The sequence below is a fragment of the Petaurus breviceps genome, unplaced genomic scaffold, assembly GCF_028583685.1.
Source record: "Petaurus breviceps papuanus isolate PSGF00001 unplaced genomic scaffold, PetGlider_PUasm1.0 287, whole genome shotgun sequence".
Classification (NCBI taxonomy): Eukaryota; Metazoa; Chordata; class Mammalia; order Diprotodontia; family Petauridae; genus Petaurus; species Petaurus breviceps.
The window spans coordinates 1,024,845-1,043,255 of NW_027186029.1; the positions used below are offsets into that span (position 1 = coordinate 1,024,845).

At 49.6% G+C, this 18,411-nt stretch overlaps 1 protein-coding gene across 8 annotated transcripts in view; it reads left to right on the top strand.

The window, feature by feature from the left end:
• Window positions 1–18,411, top strand: part of LOC138167678 (zinc finger protein 420-like) — a 35,902-nt gene that overhangs the window by 3,905 nt on the left and 13,586 nt on the right. The window contains exons 1-5 of one of the 8 annotated variants that reach the window (XM_069096609.1): window positions 15,694–15,999; window positions 16,734–16,810; window positions 17,502–17,671; window positions 17,772–17,898; window positions 18,204–18,296. In XM_069096609.1, coding sequence (XP_068952710.1) covers window positions 15,896–15,999; window positions 16,734–16,810; window positions 17,502–17,671; window positions 17,772–17,898; window positions 18,204–18,296 — 571 coding nt within the window. In that variant the 5' untranslated portion in view covers window positions 15,694–15,895. Of the gene's footprint in view, window positions 1–5,510; window positions 7,136–7,219; window positions 7,511–15,693; window positions 16,000–16,627; window positions 16,811–17,467; window positions 17,672–17,702; window positions 17,899–18,203; window positions 18,297–18,411 lie in introns of those variants that run through there. The other 7 variants (XM_069096610.1, XM_069096612.1, XM_069096614.1 and 4 more) reach the window with 7 other exon arrangements.

The window sequence follows — 18,411 nt, forward strand, 5'->3', positions numbered from 1 at the left end:
GGACTGAGGCAGAGGCAGGGGAGGCACCAAGAATGGACACCTTTCCTAGGAGTTTGGTTAAGGAAATGTCACGGTCAAGTCAAGGGAAGAGTCTTGAAAGATGTGTCTAGGGGCAGGGGGCAAGGAACCAGTGGAGAAGGAGGGTTTGCTAGGGAAGGGAATAGATGGGAGGGGAGAGGAGCCAGCCAGGCTCGGGGTGCTGGGCGCAGGTGGGAGGCCTTGGCTGGAGCTCAAGGTCCAGGTGAGGAGGGAACTGGGAGGCAGAGGGGGCAGCAAGGGGGCAAGCTTGTTCTAGGAGCCAGGCGGCGATGGACAAGAGCTTGAGGACAGGTCGCTGGTCACAGTCAGATCTCTGAAAGTTTCCTCTGTGCCAGGCACTGCAGAGAAAGGCTAAGGCCCCGTCCCTGCCCTCTGGGAGCTCCCAGTCTCATGGGAAGGACAGTGAGAGGTCCTGCCTTGGCATCTACAAGGCCCAGCAGGGGAGGTGGAGGGTCACCTGGGCAGGCTCAGCTCTCTCCCTCCTTGTGTCTCCTGGACCCCTCTGACAGTCCATCCATGAAGCCTGTTTCTATGAAAGAATCATGTTTTTAAATGCACAAAATAGAGTTGCAAAGGTCAGTTATATTGAAATTCAGTTACCCAAAAAGCCTTTTTTGCAGATCACAGGCTGCTTTCTTAGTACCTATGGGGACCTGGGAAGGCTTCCTGAAAACTGCGGCACAAGGGAAGGGGGCTTTGAGCCAGAGCCTTTCCTCTTGGTCCTGGAGGCAATAGGGAGCCCTTGCAGTTCATAGAGGGTGGACAGAGTGGGAGATTGAGGCAGGCAGACCCCTCAGCAACCATTGCAGCAGTCCAGTGTCGGGTGATGAGGGCCTAGGGTGGGGACAGGGTTGGGATAGATAAGGTAAAATTTACAGGCACCATCTTGGATGAAGGAGGTGAGGGGGCGGGTGAGGAGCTGAAGAGGAGACCAGGGTTCCTGACCTTGATGAGAATGGTGGCGTCCATGATGGCAGAATCAGAGCTGTGCAGAGGGAGGCAGATACAGAGGTCTCTTGGACATTTTGAGATGCTTACAGGCATTCAGTCCAGTCTGCCCAAGAGGCATTGCCCATGTAGGCTTGCAGCTCAGGAGAGAGGTTAGGGCTTGATTTTAGATCTCAGAAGCATCTGTGGAGGGGTGCCTGTGGAAGGCTCGAGAGTGAATGGGATCACCAAAGAGGGCCCAGGGCAGAGCCTTGGAGCCTGCCGTGACTGTGGCCATGGCCTGATGACTGAGTGGCAGGGAGCTTCAGAAGGAGCCCGCCGCTGCTGGGCCGAGGATCACGACAGTGTCATGTTAAAGTCTTGGGAAGAGGAAGGAGCTACGAGAAGGCCAGTCATCAAGAAAAGAATCTTCTTTTCAAGAACGGGGATGCTCGGGCGCATTTGTGGGTGCCATTAGGAAGTCTGTGTGCCGCCCTCAGCAGGTGCTCACAAGGAGTCTGTGACAACTGGAGGACATTTGTGAACATAAAAAGACACATAAGATAATCAAAGGGAGTTAAACACAAGGTGTTGGGGGGATCCGGAAAAGACTTGCAGAATGTGGTGCTCTCTCTGTGCCTTTAAGGAAGAAGGGGAGCGCATTCCAGGCCTGAGGGAGAGGTGCAAAGGCCTGGAGGTGGGAGACTGCAGTGTGCTGTCAGGCTGGGAGCTTTAAAAGCAAAGCAGAAGACTTTGTATTTGCTGTTAGATGCTGCAAGAAGCCTTTGGAGTTGGGTGATTTGGGATTCACTAGGTCGGATCTGGGCCTGAGGAAATTACGGTGGCAATGTGGGATGGACTGGCCTGGGTGGGGATTTGAAGCTGGGAGGCTGAGGTGACAGCCTGGGGGAGAGGGCAGTAAGTGCCTACTCTGCCAGGCACCAAGCCTGGTACGGGGCACACAGAGAAAGGCCTGAGACAGTCCCTGCCCTCCAGGGGCTCACAGTCTGACGGGGGGAGATCACCAGGAAAAAGAAGCTGAAAAGGGGGCAGGGCCAAGGGGTAAGGGTGTGGCAGCGTGGAGGCGGGGCCAGGTCCTGGAGCAGCAGGAAGCCACCCTAGGAGGAATAAGGTCCAGCATGATGAGCATCTGGAGATGCTGCTGCCAGGAGGTCAGCCAGGTGGGAGCTGAGGTGGGGAGGCCCTGGTCGTCCTCCACACATGGACAGTGATCTGGGCTGTGTGGATGGAGAGACAGAGGACGTGAGATGTTGTGCGGCCAAAGGCCAGATTTGGCGACTGATGGGAAACACGGGGGAGGAAGAGGCAGGGGTTGAGGGTGGCGCTGTGGACGCACCCTGGAAGCCTGCAGGGACGGTAGTGGGCCTTGACCCTGACTGCATTCAGTGCTGAGTCTCAGGTGACCCTCTCCACTGCCCCCTGAGGTAGGTGCTGCTTACCTACCTACCTCCCTTTGACAGGTACTTTCCAGAGGAATAAAGATGTTTGGAAGAGGGCTTGGGTCGGGGGAGAAGCAATTGTTTTCTATTTTGGACATGTCAAGTTTGAAATGCCTCTCTAATATCCACTTGGAAATGTCCAGTAGGCAGCTGGGGACCTGGGACCAAAGCTCGGGGGACATTGGGCAGGACGTATGGCTCTGGGAGTCATCTGTGTGGAGGTGGTAATCAGGCCTGTGGGAACTGGGGAGTTCCCTGAGAGAGTGCAGGAGGAGGGGACCCAGGTGAGGGAGTGTAACAAGGGGCTGAGGAGTCAGACCAGGAGCGAGCAGGGTTGTGGAGCCCATGAGAGCAGACAGAGGACAAGATCGACGGTTAATGGGATGCGAGAGTAGAGAAGTCTGAGGGCCCCTATGAGGGCAGTGCTGTCAGAGATGGGCATGGGGGGCCAGTGGGAGGGCCGAGAGGAAAGGGGAGGAGGGGGCCCACAGTGGATGGCCTTTCTCTTCGCGGGAATTCCAGGGGTGGGGTGGGGGGAGCCAGAAGTCCTGGAATAGGAAGCTGGGGTTGTGACAGAGTGGTCACCAAGAAGATGGTCCTCCTCGTTCTGTCACTTGGTTGGTGTCATTCCTCACAGCATGATCATATTTGATGACCTTAGGCCAGTTTGCTAAGTTATTCTTCCTTCTTGGCAGCTGAAACTTGCCGTGTAACAAACACTTCTGAACGTTTTTGTACGTGCAAGGTTCTCAGTATTTAGACTCTAATTCCACTAGTATTGCAAGGCTGATGGTATTGTGTAGGGTGCATCCATCTTCAGAGAATGGGGACTCAGGATCCCCCAAGAAGAAAGCAGAGACCCAGGCTGTATGGCAGGTGTCAGCCAGAGGACTCCACTGATGTCCTCAGAGTGCCAGGGGAGAAGGGGGAGGCACAGATGGTGTGTTTGCATTAGTCTGGGACCTGTGGTCCTTGTAAGTCCAAGGGTACCAACAGCTTCATCACTTGTTCACATAAATCCAAATGATTTTCCACAACAGGTGAACCACTTGGCAGCTCCACCAAGGGGGCATCTGTGCTATCTTCACCCATCCTCCCTCGCCAGTCACTGACACTGGCTCCAGTGCCTTAGAATGAAGCCCGTCCGTGGGAGTCGCCAAGAGCTCTCTCCCTCTCCTTGGCTTCTCTGGGCCAGCTCCCAGCTCACTCCCTCTGCTTGTTCTGGGCCTAGCTCACCATCGCCTCCACTGAGACCTAGAGCTTGAACACTGCCACTCACATTCCCTCAGAAGGGCCCCAGAGCCTGCGCACACCCTCCTCTGCACGCCAGTATGGTCCCACCTCCAACACCACGTGCCCCCTTTCTCTCAAAGTTCCTCTTCACCCTGCTGATGACTTCTAGTCCTGCCCTTCCTCATGGCTCTCTCCAGCATCAGCCCTGCCCTGGCCTCACTTCCCTCCTGTCCTCCTCCCCCAAATCTGTGACCTTCTCCCACTGCCATTCCTCACTCTCCAGAGCCCCCCCCGGATTGTCCTCACCGCCTGTCCACTCTGCTCTGACTTACTGGCCCCTGCAGGTGTGTGTTGTCCAACGCCAGCTGGGCCCTCGGTATGTTTGCCATCTTCTCTCATGCCGTTCTCTGTGAACTCTTCCTACCCTCGCTCTCAAAACCCCGTGGCATCGGCCTCCCAGTCTTGCTGGTCACACACGCCTTCTTCTCTCTTACACGGCCCACACCTGAGTTCAGACACCAAACCCTTCCCACGTGGACCAAGACTGTCGTCTCCAGACTGACCTGTCTGCCTCAAGCCTCCCCCTGCTCCCCTCCTGAAGCGCAGGGCTGGCCTCCGCTCTTGCTCCCCAAACTTCAGCAGCCCCTTTGCCTCTGGGCTCAGCTCTCAGCTCCCTTGATGATGTGGTTCCAGGAAGCCTTTGTCAGTTTGTTCACCCCTCACGCTGCTTTGTGCAGGCCACGTTCCAGCCAGCGGGCTTGCTAGCTCCTCTCAGGTGTCTCTAGGATGCCTGCTCTCGAGGCCTCTCCCGACCCCCCCCCCCAACAGAGGCTCATGTTTCTCCCTCAATTTACCTTCAGTTAATGTAGGTTTGATACCCATTTCTGTGCCCACGCTGCTTCCTCCGTCAGTCAGTCAGCAAACATTATTGGCCACTGACTGTGTGCCAGGCAGGATAAAAAGAAATAAAGGACAGTGCCTTCTCTGGAGGTAGAGGAGGCACCATGCACACTACCCTGTTGTGCACTTGTTTCGGGCATGGGGCCTTCTTGGCAGAGACTGAAGGGGTTGGCCATGTCCTCCAACTCATTTTATAGATCAGGAAACTGAGGCAAACAGGGTGAAGTGATGTGGGCAGGGTGGCACAGCTAGTATCTGAGGCTGGATTTGAACTCATGTCTTCCTGACTCCAGGCCTGGCACTCTGTCCAGTGCTCCATGCAGCTGTGTATAAGCGGGGCTTTGTTCTGCCTTTATCACTATGCAGAGGCAGTGTACCACTGCCCCCTCTGAGGAGGCAGGATGACGCAATGGAAAGAACTGCACTTGGGGTCAGCAGCCCATGCATGGAAGGCCAGCTTTGACCTCCTCATTAATTTCTGTGTTATCACTGACTTGCCCAAAGCCACATTTATGGACTGTAATACCTGGCTGAAACAAGGTTGCGGTGGGAATCAGTAAGAAAAATTGTAGAAACTGTAGCTGGCAACACTAATAGTAATATAAGGCCTTAATCTTTATAGAACACTCTCCTCATAGTCTTAACAAAAAAAATTGAGTTTTTTTGTATTTGTTCCATCTTGAAAATCACGTTTATTAATTTTCTAAATGTAAATGGCATTTTATTTTTTCTAATTACATGTAAAGACAGTTTTCAACATTCATTTTTTAACAGATTTTCAGTTCCACTTTTTTCTCTCTTTTCTTCCTTCCCTCCCCCCTCCCTAAGATGGCAAGCAATCTGATATAGATTGTACATAAATCACTTTTTATTAATGAAGGAGTTAGAAGACAATATTATGTCTATAGTGTGGGGGGAAATGAGATAGTTACTTTTCTGTATTTCTTTCAGATGGGGGGACCAAGGGTTCATTGCAAAAACTTTGCCTGTCTGTGGAGGAATCATCCAAAGAAAGAGTCAAAGATACTCACAGAATCTCTCTCTCCAAGTTGGGAAAAGCCTGGGAATATGATGCCAAGTTAGAAAGACAAGAGAGCAATAAAGTGAAGTATTCTGGGCCAGTTAAGGTCACCCAAAGGAGACCTCTAAATGAAGTGGAAGACCAGGAATCTGGTGAGTTTGTCCAGAGTTTTAGTTTAGGACCAATCCTTTTACCACAACAGAAGTTACCAGGAGGAAGGAGTCCCCTTAAGTATGATAAACATTTAAATGATTTTGGGTTATACTCAACCCTAAGAACATCTATTGAAATATGCTCAAAGGAGACAGTTTGTAAAGATGGTGAACATAGAAAATCCTTTGGTTATAATTCAGACCTCGTTGAACATCAAAGACTACATAAAGGAGAGAAACCTTATATATGCAATGAATGTGGGAAGGTTTTCCAACAGAGCAGAAACCTTACCAAACATCAGAGAACTCATAGTGGAGAAAAACCTTACGAATGTGATCAGTGTGGGAAGGCCTTCAGCCAGAGTGGATACCTTACTAAACATCAGAGAACTCATAGTGGAGAAAAACCTTATGAATGTAATGAGTGTGGGAAGGCCTTCAGCTGGAGCTCACAACTTACTCAGCATCAGATAATTCATACTGGAGTGAAACCTCATGAATGTAATGAATGTGGAAAGGCTTTTGGTCGGAGTACAGAACTTACTCGACATCAGAAGATTCATAGTGGAGAAAAACCTTATGAATGTAATCAGTGTGGGAAGGCCTTCCTTCTGAGAACAAACTTTATAGTACATCAACGAATTCATAGTGGAGAGAAACCTTATGAATGTAATGAATGTGGGAAGGCCTTTGGCCGGAGTACAGAACTTACTCGACATCAGAGAATTCATAGTGGAGAGAAACCTTATGAATGTAGTAAATGTGGGAAGACCTTCAGGTGGAGAAAACAACTTATTCAACATCAGAGAATTCACACTGGAGAAAAACATTATGAATGTAATGAATGTGGGGAAACCTTCAGTCAGAGTAGAAACCTCACTCAGCATCAGAGGACTCATAGTGGAGAGAAACCTTATGAATGTCATGAATGTGGGAAGGCCTTTGGCCGGAGTATAGAACTTACTCGACATCAGAGGATTCATAGTGGAGAGAAGCCATTTGAATGTAATGAGTGTGGGAAAGCCTTCAGCCAGAGTAGAAATCTCATTCAACATCAAAGATCTCATAGTGGAGAAAAACCTTATGAATGTAATGAATGTGGGAAGGCCTTTGGCCGGAGCACAGAACTTACTCGACATCAGAGGATTCATAGTGGAGAGAAACCATATGAATGTAAGGATTGTGGGAAGGCCTTCCTTCTGAGGACAAACTTTACTGTACATCAGAGAATTCATAGTGGAAACAAGCCTTTTCAATGTAATGACTGTGGGAAGGCCTTCAACCAAAGCACACAACTTACTCGACATCAGAGGATTCACAGTGGAGAAAAACCTTATGAATGTAGTAAATGTGAGAAGGCCTTCAGATGGAGAAAACAACTTACTCAGCATCAGAGAATACATATAGAAGAGAAACCTCATAAATGTGATGGGTGTGGGAAGGCCTGTTGTCAGAATTCTCCGCTTTCACATCATCAGAGAACTCACACTGCAGAGAAACCTTATGAATGTCATGAATGTGGGAAGACCTTTCTTCTGAGCACAACGTTTGCTATACATCAGAGAATTCACACTGGTGAGAAACCTTATGAATGTAATGAATGTGGGAAGGCCTTCAGCTGGAGCACAGAACTTACTGAACATCAGAGCATTCATACTGGTGAGAAACATTATGAATGTAAGGAATGTGGGAAGGCCTTTTGCCAGAACTCACAACTTACTCGCCATCAGATAATTCACACTGGAAAGAAACCTTATGAATGTAATGAATGTGGAAAGGCCTTCCTTTTGAGCACAACCTTTGCTTTACATCAGAGAATTCATAGTGGAGAATAAGTAACCTTATAAATGAAAGATGCCTTTGAAAACATTAAATCTTCTGAAATCTTCGTACAGACAATTTTTAAACAAAATGATTGGGAATATGATTTCTCCATAGCCAAAACTTTACCCAATGTTAGTTCATACCGGAGAATTAAACATTTTCAGCTGTTCCATAGCAGTTTAATTAACATTAAATAAAACTCACTCAGGAGAGTAGCTCTATGAATGTGATGAACATGAAAAGGATTGTTCCCAGAACTACAATATTTAGTGAAAACAAACTAAATGTAGATGAAGTCCCTGTGAAACTTCTTACTGCAAGATCCACTAGAATGTCTCAGAAGAATAATAGAAGAATTAAAGGAAGAAGGAAGGATAGAATTGTGGGCAGATGTCATAACTCTCAGTGAAAAAAATAAAAATTACAACAAATAATTTAGAAAACATGGGGAATCTCTCCAGAGAACTCTGAAAGTCTCTGGGAAAAAAAAGAACAAAGCATTTGAAATTCATCAAGGCGGAGATAAAAGAATTATTTTCAGAACAAAATCAAAAGATGGTGAAATGGAAAGAATGCTGACTTCTCTATACAATAAGATGTGTAATCTTAACAATAGAATGTATAATGACCATCTGAGTTATTGGTCTTCTAGGAAAAAATGAAATAAAATTTTGTTATTTCAGGAAATCGTAGTGAAAACTGCCCATACATCCTGGAAATAGGAGGCAAGGTACAAATAGAAATCATATATTGCCAAGTAAGTTAAACTATGTATGATTCCCTGAGAAGTGACTCGATCAAGCTTTAGAATTTCACCATTAAATGGGGCAGCCAGGTGGCTCAGCGAGTAAGAGCACCGGCTCCAGTGTCAGGACGCCCTGGAGATCGAATCCCGGGCTCAGACACTTAGCACCACACCCAGAAACACCTGGCCGTGTAACCTTGAGCAAGTCACTTAACCCCGATTGCTTAAAAAAAGAAAAAAAGAATTTCACCATTAAAAAAAAAAATTTAAACAGGAAACTGAGGCAAAACAGTAACACCCATAACTATATCTTGTTCATAGAAAATGAAAGAGAAAATATGATTATTCAGAAAAGCAAATTGTTTTGCACCTCAATGTAACATCCCACAAAGTTGAGTTTAACCATGAATAAAAAGGGTAGACTTTGATCAAGAGAGGGAGTTTTGAGTTGCTTCTTAAGCCAGAGGTGAGCAAGGCATTAAACATGCAAATTCATCAGATAGAAGAAAGCCAGGATAATAAATCCATGAGAGTCAGCACAGCATGCAAAATGTAATCAGAAGTCTGGCCTCGTTAGGAAGAGCTGGGCTCCGGTTGTGCTTTGACATATTCTCTTTTTGCCCTTTTAGCAGTCAGTGAGTCACTTTCCAGCACCCCAAATAGGTGTCTAAAACTTTACATGTCAGAAGAGTTGTAGGTCTACATCTTTGGTGGGAGTTCCCCAAACACTTACAAATCACAAATCCAGACCCAAAACAAACAAGTTCATTTAGTAACAATGCTTCTTCTTCTAGAGAGGGCTATTAAAAACAACGCAACTTTTTGTGTTCTGTGTGGCCTTTGGCCAGTGCCTTGTGTGACGGCTGCAGTCCGCTCCATGTTTCAAGGACTAATAAAGCTGTGCTGAGTCAAATTCCTGTGTGAGATTGGCTCCATTTTCTCTTAATACTGAAATTACTGTTGTAATCCAGAGTTTGAAAAATTCCCTTCCTAAATTGAAGAAATATTTGTACTGCATGTTAAGTATTAATATCTTCTTTCAAGAAGGTGGACTGCTCATGACCTATTTCAGTAGGTTCCTTCCCCCCCTTGTGACTATTGCAAGAAGCCTTATTGGGCAGCTTTGCATCCCACCCCATTCCAGTGATCCAAGCCCCAGCCTAGTCCAAGATGATAGTAGCTTCCGCCAAGACCGTTCTCAGTATGGTTGTTAGATCTGTTATAGACAGGTGACCCCTCACAAGATAGAAGCAGACTACAGTGATGATTCAGTATTTCATTCTTTAATTATAAGAAGCTGTCTCAGATGATCTGTCTGTCCAGATCACAACCCCCTGTGTCTAAGGCTACTGAAGGTTCTCGATGTGTGCCAAGGTCCCCTTCCCCAAACAGACCAACTGTGAACTTAGAAGAGGGTGACCATGGCCTTAGCAGTGTGTCCATTTTCCAGGCACTACCCCTCAAACCTGAGAAATCATATTAATAGGCAAGAACTTCCTGCATACACACACACCACACACACACACACTGAACATAAACACCAAGGAACATTCTATGCATAGCAGAACATGAATAGGATTCCTCATGAAAGCATGAATCTTCACGCCAGCTGCCTTTACCCACGTTACCCATGAAGAGTGTTCTTGTAGAATCTTTCTGAACTCCAGCTTCATGAGCAGAGAAAGGAAATCTCTTCCTCAGCACCATGATCCCAGGATCTAGCTTTCTACCCGAGAAGGGAAATTTCTTGGGTATTGCTGTCTTTGGGTGATGCCCTGTAAGTAATTCCACATTTAATTGTCTGGTGATCTAGCTCTCTAGGAAAAGGAGAGTCTTTTACTGTGACTTTTGGAAAAAACAGGCTTTCCCATGTTCCCCCACCTCCACCCGACCCTACCTGGAGAAGCAGTAAGGAATTGGAGCCACATCTTAAAGGAAATGGGAGACTTGGACTTACCCTTCTGCTGTTCCTGAAGGTGGTTCAGATAATACAGATCTGAGGGTGAGTTTGCTCAGCAGCCCCAGAGTGTTTTTATCCAGCAGGAGGGCTCCAGAGATAAGCACCATAAGCCTTAGGGGTGGTGGTCGAAGGGACCCCAAGCGAGAAAGGGATTTCACTAGAATGTTAGTGTGTTGCCTTGGTGACCTCCAGTTCAGTTCTCTTCTAAGGGGAGGCCACGTGGTGCAGTGAAAAGATGGTTGAACGCTCTGCTACTTACTATATAAAGGCCTCACCGGACCTCTCGGGACCTCAGTCTCCTCCTTTGTGAAATAAAGGCTTTGGACAAGATCACCTCTGAGTCTCCTCTACTTCTGTGGTCCAGCAATAAAGCAAAGAATCAAACACAGCGCCTGCTGTGTGCCAGGTGCTAGGTTAAAGGTGAACTCTACAGATAGCCTCTCATGCGATGCAGCAACCCTGGGAGGCAGGCACTCTTGTCAGCCTCATTTTGCAGCTGAGGAAACTAAGGCTTGTGTCTCTCTGGTTTGTCCTTCATTGTCAGAGGACCGTGACTTCACAGAGATGACATGACTTGAGTGAGGGGGGCTATGCAAGGTCACCAGCCTCACCATCTCCTCCAGAGCCAGATATTAATCAGGATGACTGGACATGGCCCAGGGTGCAGTGGGAGACCCCGACCCTTTTAGGCTGAGGTCTTTTCAAGTTCTCACTTTGAGTGAGGTAACTGCCCATTCAGTGAATAGGCCACTTAAGAAGTGAGTCAAGGGATGGCCCCTTTAATTAAAAAAAAAAAATGCAAACTGGGAAGGGAAGACCCTTGGGGCTGCTGGCTTAAAGAGAAACAGTTACATTGAAATCGACTCTGAGCCATGAGGGCCCAAAAAACAACCATTAAGTGAAGCTTGGGCAGGGCAATTATTGTCTGATCCATGAGACCCAGAGGGAATTGGGTTTAAGGCTTGGTCTCATCTAGCTGATGGGTCCCATAAAACAATTAATGATCTTTGTCTGAGAGATGGTCACTAGCCCCACTTATTAGCCCACTTTCTTTAAAATAACCAGTCTTATTTCCCCTTCCCCATGGTGCTTTCTACTCTATAACCAATTGTATTTTTCTTCCCAGTTCACTCAACTCTGTAGTCTGCAACACTATGTTAAGGCTAGTGAACCCTATCTTGGGGTTTTTAGTCATTAAAAGAGTCCATTGACTCAATTTATTGATTACTCCTAGCCTAACTAATAAATTGGTCAGGCTCAGATCATTGGCTCACAGTTCACTTGAGTTATCAAATGTAACTATGTCTGGGCTCTTTTAGATCATGGCTTTCAAATAGTCCAACAATTCTTAAATTATCTCTCCATCTATTTTCCAGTTCAGTTTTTGATGACATATTTCACATTTTCTTTTTTTAAAAAAACTTTTTTTACTTTGTTTTTATTCATTCTTGATGTCTCATAAAGTCATTGCCTTTCACTTGCCCAATTCTAATTTTTAAGGATTTTATCAGTGAGTTTTTGTACCTCTTTTTCTACTTGACCTAATCTGCTTTTTAAGGAGTTCTTTTCTTCAGTCTCACCACTAGGCTAATCTTGGGTTGTGTTATTTTCTTCTCTCTCTCTCTCTCTCTCTCTCTCTCTCTCTCTCTCTCTCTCTCTCCCTCTCTCCCCCCTCTCTCTCCTCTCTCTCCTCTCTTCTCTGTGTGTGTGTGTCTCTTTTACCAAGCTGTTAATTCTTTTTTCATAATTTTCTTGCATCATTCTCATTTCTTTCCCCAATTTATGCTCCACCTCTGTTATCTATTATTTCTTCGTTCTTATTGGGTTTGGGTTCAATTCGCATTTTGTTGGAGGCTTTGTAACTGTTTTCATAGTGTTTCACATTGTCTCCTGAGTGTTTGTTTTGGTCTGTCCTGCCCCCGTAGTACCGTTTTATGGTCAAGGTCCTTTTCTTTGTTGTTTTCTCATTTTCCCTATTTGTTGACTTTGAATTTTACATTAAAGTTGGGCTTGGCTCACTTTGGGCTGGGGAGACAATGGCCCAAGCTTCAGTTTTGTTTTGTGCTGCTGTTTTCAGGGCTAGTTCCAGGTGTCTGGAAGTTTTTAGTGCTTCACAGGTGGTGTGATCCTAGGAAAGGTGTCATCACTGCTCTGGTCTGTGCTTATTCAGGAAAGACTCCTGCTCTTCTGCCACTAGCTACCACTCATCTCCACCTTGCAACTATGCCCAGGGCTCCTGCTGTCTTGGGACCAATCAGAACAGCACCTCCCTATCCCGGAACCGCGGACCAGAACTGCATATGGGTCAGAGTCACTAATCAGCACCGGTTGCACTCAGTGCCAGCAAACGGTCCCCTGTAATCTCCTGACCTGTTGTCCAACCTTGTTACCATCTGTGGGCAGAGAACTCACAAAGCTGCTGCTGCTGCTGCTGTTGTATCCACTTTAAAAAACCTTACTTACCGTATTCCTAGTTTTCAGTACTCACTTTTATAAGATTTTGAGTTCCCAATTTCCTCCCCTCCCCAAGATGACAGGCAATCTGATACAGGCTATCCAGGTACAATCATGTCAAACATTGCCACATTGGTCAGAACAAAAGGGCAAAAACCATGGGAAAGAAAAACCAAGAAACCAAGAAAACAGCATGCTCTGCTCCTCACGCAAACTCCCAAGTTCTTTCTCTGGCTGTGGATGGCACTTCCCACCATGAGCCATTGGGAGTTAGCTTAGATCCTTGCGTTGCTGAGAAGAGCCCAGGCTAACAAAGTTGATCACTGCACGTAAGGTCATGTTCAAGGCCTGCTGCTGGTGCTGCCTTCATGTGCCCTCAGGCACAGCCCCCAGCTGCTGGTATAGATCTCTCCTGCTGACCTAAGGTGTCTTAGTCCCTGACTTTTCATCGACTCTGCTGCTCCAATGTCGAAAGTATTCAGCTGGATTCTAAGTGTTGAGTGTACTCTGCCATCTTGGCTTCAACAGACTGCAGTGACTTTTAAGGAAAAGAACTAGCCCAGTGCTCATGTTAAGAGATTCTGGCAGCTTTCTCTCCCGGACAGGGATTATGGTGCAGTAAAGCTGGAGAGGTAGTTTGGGGACAGTGCTTGGAAGTGCTTTTATCATTCATAAGTGAGGGAATAAGAAGGGATGAGAGTGGGAAGGAAAAGGGATAGGGATACAAAAATAAAAAAGAGGGTCATGAAAGCATCTTTCCTTTTAATGCAGAGAATCTTGGGTAAGAGCCAAGCAGACAGCTTTGAAAGCTAAAGGTTGGGGATGGCTAGGTGGCCCAGTGAATAGAGCACTGGCCCTGGAGTCAGAAGGATCTGAGTTCAAATCCTATCTCATACACTTAACACTCACTAGCCATCTCATACACTTGACCTTGGGCAAGTCACTTAACCCCAATTGCCCTGACTTCCCCCCTCCAAAAAGAAAAAAAAAGGAAGAAAGAAAGCTAAAGGTCGAGTGTATTTTACTCCCCAAAGACACACAGTACCTAACCATCCCCTGCCATTTGAGGGACAATCCTTTCTTCTGTTCTGTTATGTATATGGAAATACTCGATTCATTTGGTGTTCGAGTTCAAAAGGAAAATGAAGTTTTTCAAATCCTGTGGGCTAAAATCAAGACTAATCTTGGGAAAATGAACTTTTTCAAAGGTACACTTAATACCCAACGTGATACAAGTGTGGTTTCCTGATGAATTAATGCATCTGTCCCAATCTTGCAGACTTGGCACCAAACATATAAAACCAGTTTTGCAAGCATTTTAAAGATTTACAAAGATGTGAGGGTTGTCATATAAGTCAATGCATCTAATTAGTTTTTAAAATTTGCAGATGAAGGAGTAGGAATTCTAGTTTGACAATATTTGTTTGTGAAGGATGAACAGCATTCCAGGCTCAGGGGATTCCTTGAGATGGAGCCTGGTGACACTGGCTCAAAGGACATGTGTTGGGTGTAAAGTTTGGGAAGATCAGAAAGGGAGGAAGGGCCCGGGTCACAAAGGGCTTTGAATGCCAATCAGAACCTTCTGTGTTTGCTAGTGATGGCAATGGGGAGGCAGGGGAGTTTACCAGGTAGGGGAGTCACTTAGTGACTGAAGGGGATTGGAGACTTGAGGCAGGCAGACCCCACCCCCACCCCAGGGGCCACTTCAGTAGTCCAGCAGAGGGGTGAGGGTCTGCACCAGAGTTAGGGGCAGAGGAGAGAAGGGGGCGTGTTGGAGAGATGCCCCAGAGGTGACATTGACTGGCCTTTGCACTGCATCGGATTTGGGGGGTGCCTTTTGGGTTGGGAGCCTGGGCACCTGAGAGGGTGGGGTGGGCTGCACAGTGACGGGAAGGGAGGGGGCCAGAGGAGGGGAGAAGGTCAAGCTCTGCTTTCTACCCATGAGTTCCAGGTGCGTCGTGGAGGTCAGCAGAGGCTGGGGCAGGAGAGTCAGCAGCCCAGAGCAGGTCATTCTAGTGGTTCCAGGGTCACACAGCCCAAGGTCACTGTGCCCAGCACTGACTCATGAGGAGCCCCAGTAAGACAAACCATCTTCCCCATCACAAGGACAAGCTGACTTTTGCTGATATTCTCTTGTAAGAACACAATTATTGAATATTGCCTCCCAAAGTCATGGCCAGTCCCGAGACCAAGCCATATAGCACAGCTCTTGAGGCCACCTTGCTACAGACCTAAGGGATTGTAATGGGAATGGGAATTTGAAGATCTTCCCCGCCCCTTAATAGACCTAGGGGGGAGTGTGAAGACCCCCCTGCCTTGGAAGTAAACTCTGCCCCCTAACAGGCCGAATGTAGTCACATGGAGCCTGTGGTGGAAGGACTTTGCTGAAGGGAAGCAGAGCCCACAGGAAGCTGGGAGCCAGAGCCAGAGAGATGGTGGGAGGGAGAGGAGCTCAGGCAAGGAGACAGTGAGGTTTGTGCGCAGATACTGACTTTGTATTGGTTGTGGGAAGGCTGAAGGATGCTGCGGCTCTCAGCAATATATGGCTTCTTTCAAATACCTTTGGTGCTGTGATGGAATCGCTCGCTGGTTTGGGGATTAGGTTTTCTGGTGTCTAAATAAACGCTTCAGTTCTGTCCTCTACATAGAGAGTCTGGTATGTTTTGCATTAGAAAATCATAGGATATTCAGTCACGGTCTTTACGGTGATTGTGCGCGCTGTAAACACTGCATTGGCGCTACAGGGACCTCCTTCCCCTGGCTTCCAGCAGGAGTGAGGCCAGTGCAGCGCCGGAGCCACCCCCCGCCTTAGCACAGCCACCCCCTAATCCCCTGCTCCCTCCTGCTGAGGGATTGCTGCTGTCCCACAGAGGGGGAAGGGCGGAGACCTGGGAGGGGGCGTGGTCTGGCTGAGAATGGAAACAGAGGTGGGGGCGGGGCCGCGGCCTCCACGGGGACGCGAGTAAAGGCGGAAGGGGCCGTCAGACGTGCCCGTGGAACCCCAAAAGTTGGGAAGTGGGCCCTGCCCCATGGCTTCCAGGGGGTCGTCAGCCATTTGTCAGCAGGAGAGCTTCCTTCCCCCCCCCCCCAGCTCTGAGCCGCTCGCCTCACTTCCCAAACTACATTTCCCATAAGGTCTTGCGCACCCAAGACTTCATCTTCAGAAAGGGCGGGACCCAGATGCGCATCACTTCCGCTTCCGGCGGCCAGTCTTTGGTGACCAGGCCTCCTGGGCTCTGCCGAAGCCGCCGCTACCAGGACCGAGTGGTGCATCCCGGGCCCTGGTGAGTGAGGGGCCGGCCTGGCTCCGCAGCCCACGGGGAGGGAGGGAAGGAAGTGCAGGTGACTGTAGAGCCGCGCCTGCGCAATCTGCCCCCAGGCCCCCCCTCCCCTCCGCCAGGGGCACGCCCATTGGTCAGTTCCTGGGGGCGTGGCCTGGCAGCCAATCAGTGGTGCCCCCTCCGGGGGATGGTCGGACTGGGCGAGTTGCGAGTCCAGCCCCTCCCCTCCTGCCTGTGGTCTGTGCATCACTCCAGCAAGCCCTGTGGCTCCCCAGCCTCCAGCCCCCCTGGCTAGGCATTCGAGGCTCTGCAGGCCGAATGCAGCACCGCCCCCTTCCCCCGAAGGCGGCCCCCCCCAATCCCATAGCCTCCTCTTCCTTCTGGGCTCAGCTCAGGGAGGTCCTGGTGTGAAAACTCCCTCCAGCTGCCCTGGGGCAGCCCCCCCTGTCAGCACTGCTTGAGTGCCTGCTGTGTACCCTGAACAGGCGATGCAGAGAGAGGCACCTCTGCAGGACTGAGAGGCCTCCCCCAATACCCAGCAGCCTTTGGGGTGTCTAAGGTCCCGGTCTGGGGCGGAGGCCACCATGTTGATGACTGAGGGTGGGCTGGTTTTCTTTTGTCTGTCTCCCAGGTCTGCTGCACAATGAATGAATGAATATGCTATTGCATGCATGAATGAATGAATGCATGAACGAACAAAGGAGTGAATGCATGCACTCCCTGGGGTCTCCCTCCAGCCTCCCGGAGCTGCCCACGTGCGCCCCAACCTGGCAACCTGGAGGAAGAGGAGGGAATGGCCCCCGGGGCTCCCCAGGTGAGCAGCCCCTCTGGGGCCTCGGGAACATTTGAATCCAAGCCCCCAGGGTGCCCAGAATCATACTGAGCTGCCTGTGCAGACAGGTGTGCCAGGGAGCCTTGAGGCTCCAATGAGGGGGCTGGAGTTCCTGAAATCCCCTCCCCCCACCCTGTCAAAGAGGCCCTCCCGCCCCAGGCGGCTTGTCTGACCCTGCCTCAGTTTCCCCAGGTGTCGGGTGGAGGGGCCCTTCCTGTGCAGGCTCAGGAGAGGCGCGATCTCCCAGCATCTCAGGGGGCTTCAGCACCAGACAGTCAGTCTGAAAGTCTCAGCCTCTGGAACGTGGGCACTGGACATGGCCCAGCGCTGAGACCCCCGTGGGCTCCTCGGTTGGGCTGGATGACCCCCTTGTTAGCTCTGAGAGGCCCCGGGCAGAACTCGCACCTGGCACCCCAGCTTGGGGATCCCAACCTGTCCCGGGCAGCCCCTTTAACGGAGTACACCCCTCCTCACCCCTGCCTCTTGGCTCCGCCCCTCTCCACGAGCCTCCTCCTTTCTCCTTTCCCACGCGGCTCCCAAGCTTACCGGCTGGATTCTGCAGGTGCTTCTGTGTCCCCGTGGGCATGGTACGGGGCTTGGGAGACACGGTATCCCAGGTGTCCGTCTCTGACTCCACAGCCCCTCATCCTGGGCTCCACTCCGTCCATGTTAGATGGCACACGGATGATGCCAGAGGACAGCCAGGAAAGGGGCAACCACACCCACATCCACGGGAGACAGGGAGGCACTGCCCGGGGTCTGCACGCCTTCCCCACCACTCCCAGCAAGGAAACGAGGAATCAAACCAGGAGCCGCAGTCAGACTCAGGGACGCAGCATAGAGGTTCCTCCTAAAGATTCCCTTTCTTTTTCAGGTGGGCGCAGCTGGTCTCCCCCAGGCTCAGAGCTGGCCATTGAGAGAGCTCCGGGGTTTGCTCTTTCAGGTGGCGGTGACACTCAGTGACGTGGCCGTGGACTTTACAGTGGAGGAGTGGGGGCAGCTGAGCCCTGCTCAGAAGGAGTTGTGCCGCAGCGTGATGCTGGAGAATTACAGGAACCTGGTGTGCCTGGGTAAGGCCGGCTGCCTGGCTCAGGATCACGGGGGACTTTGAAAGGGGCCAGGCGGCCTCTGAGGTCCCATTCACCTGTCTGTCCCCTCAGGCTCCCATTCATTTTCCCCTGAAGGCCTCTCAGGTGCCCTGGCCCTCAGAGGGAATGGGGCAAACAAACGGCTTTTCTGCCGGCCTTCCAGGGAGCACATACCGGTGACCCCCAGACCCTCCTGGGGTGGCTGTTTGTCCCCAAAGAGGAAAGGGCTGGGGCTGCCTGCTGACCAGCCTCTCCGCCCCCAGCATGTGCCCATTTCCACTGAGCAGGACTGGCAGTGTCCAGCCCAGATGTGATCGGCCACCTGGAGCGAGGAGAAGGACCTTGGACACTAGAAGAAGTCCAGAAAGGCCTTTGTGCAGGTGAGTCAGGCCAGAAGGTGCCCGTGTAGTCCCAGCCAGTGTGATTTTCCTATAACAAAAGCCTGATCAAGTCACTCCCCTCCTCAGTGGCTTCTGCAGGAGCAGACACACAATG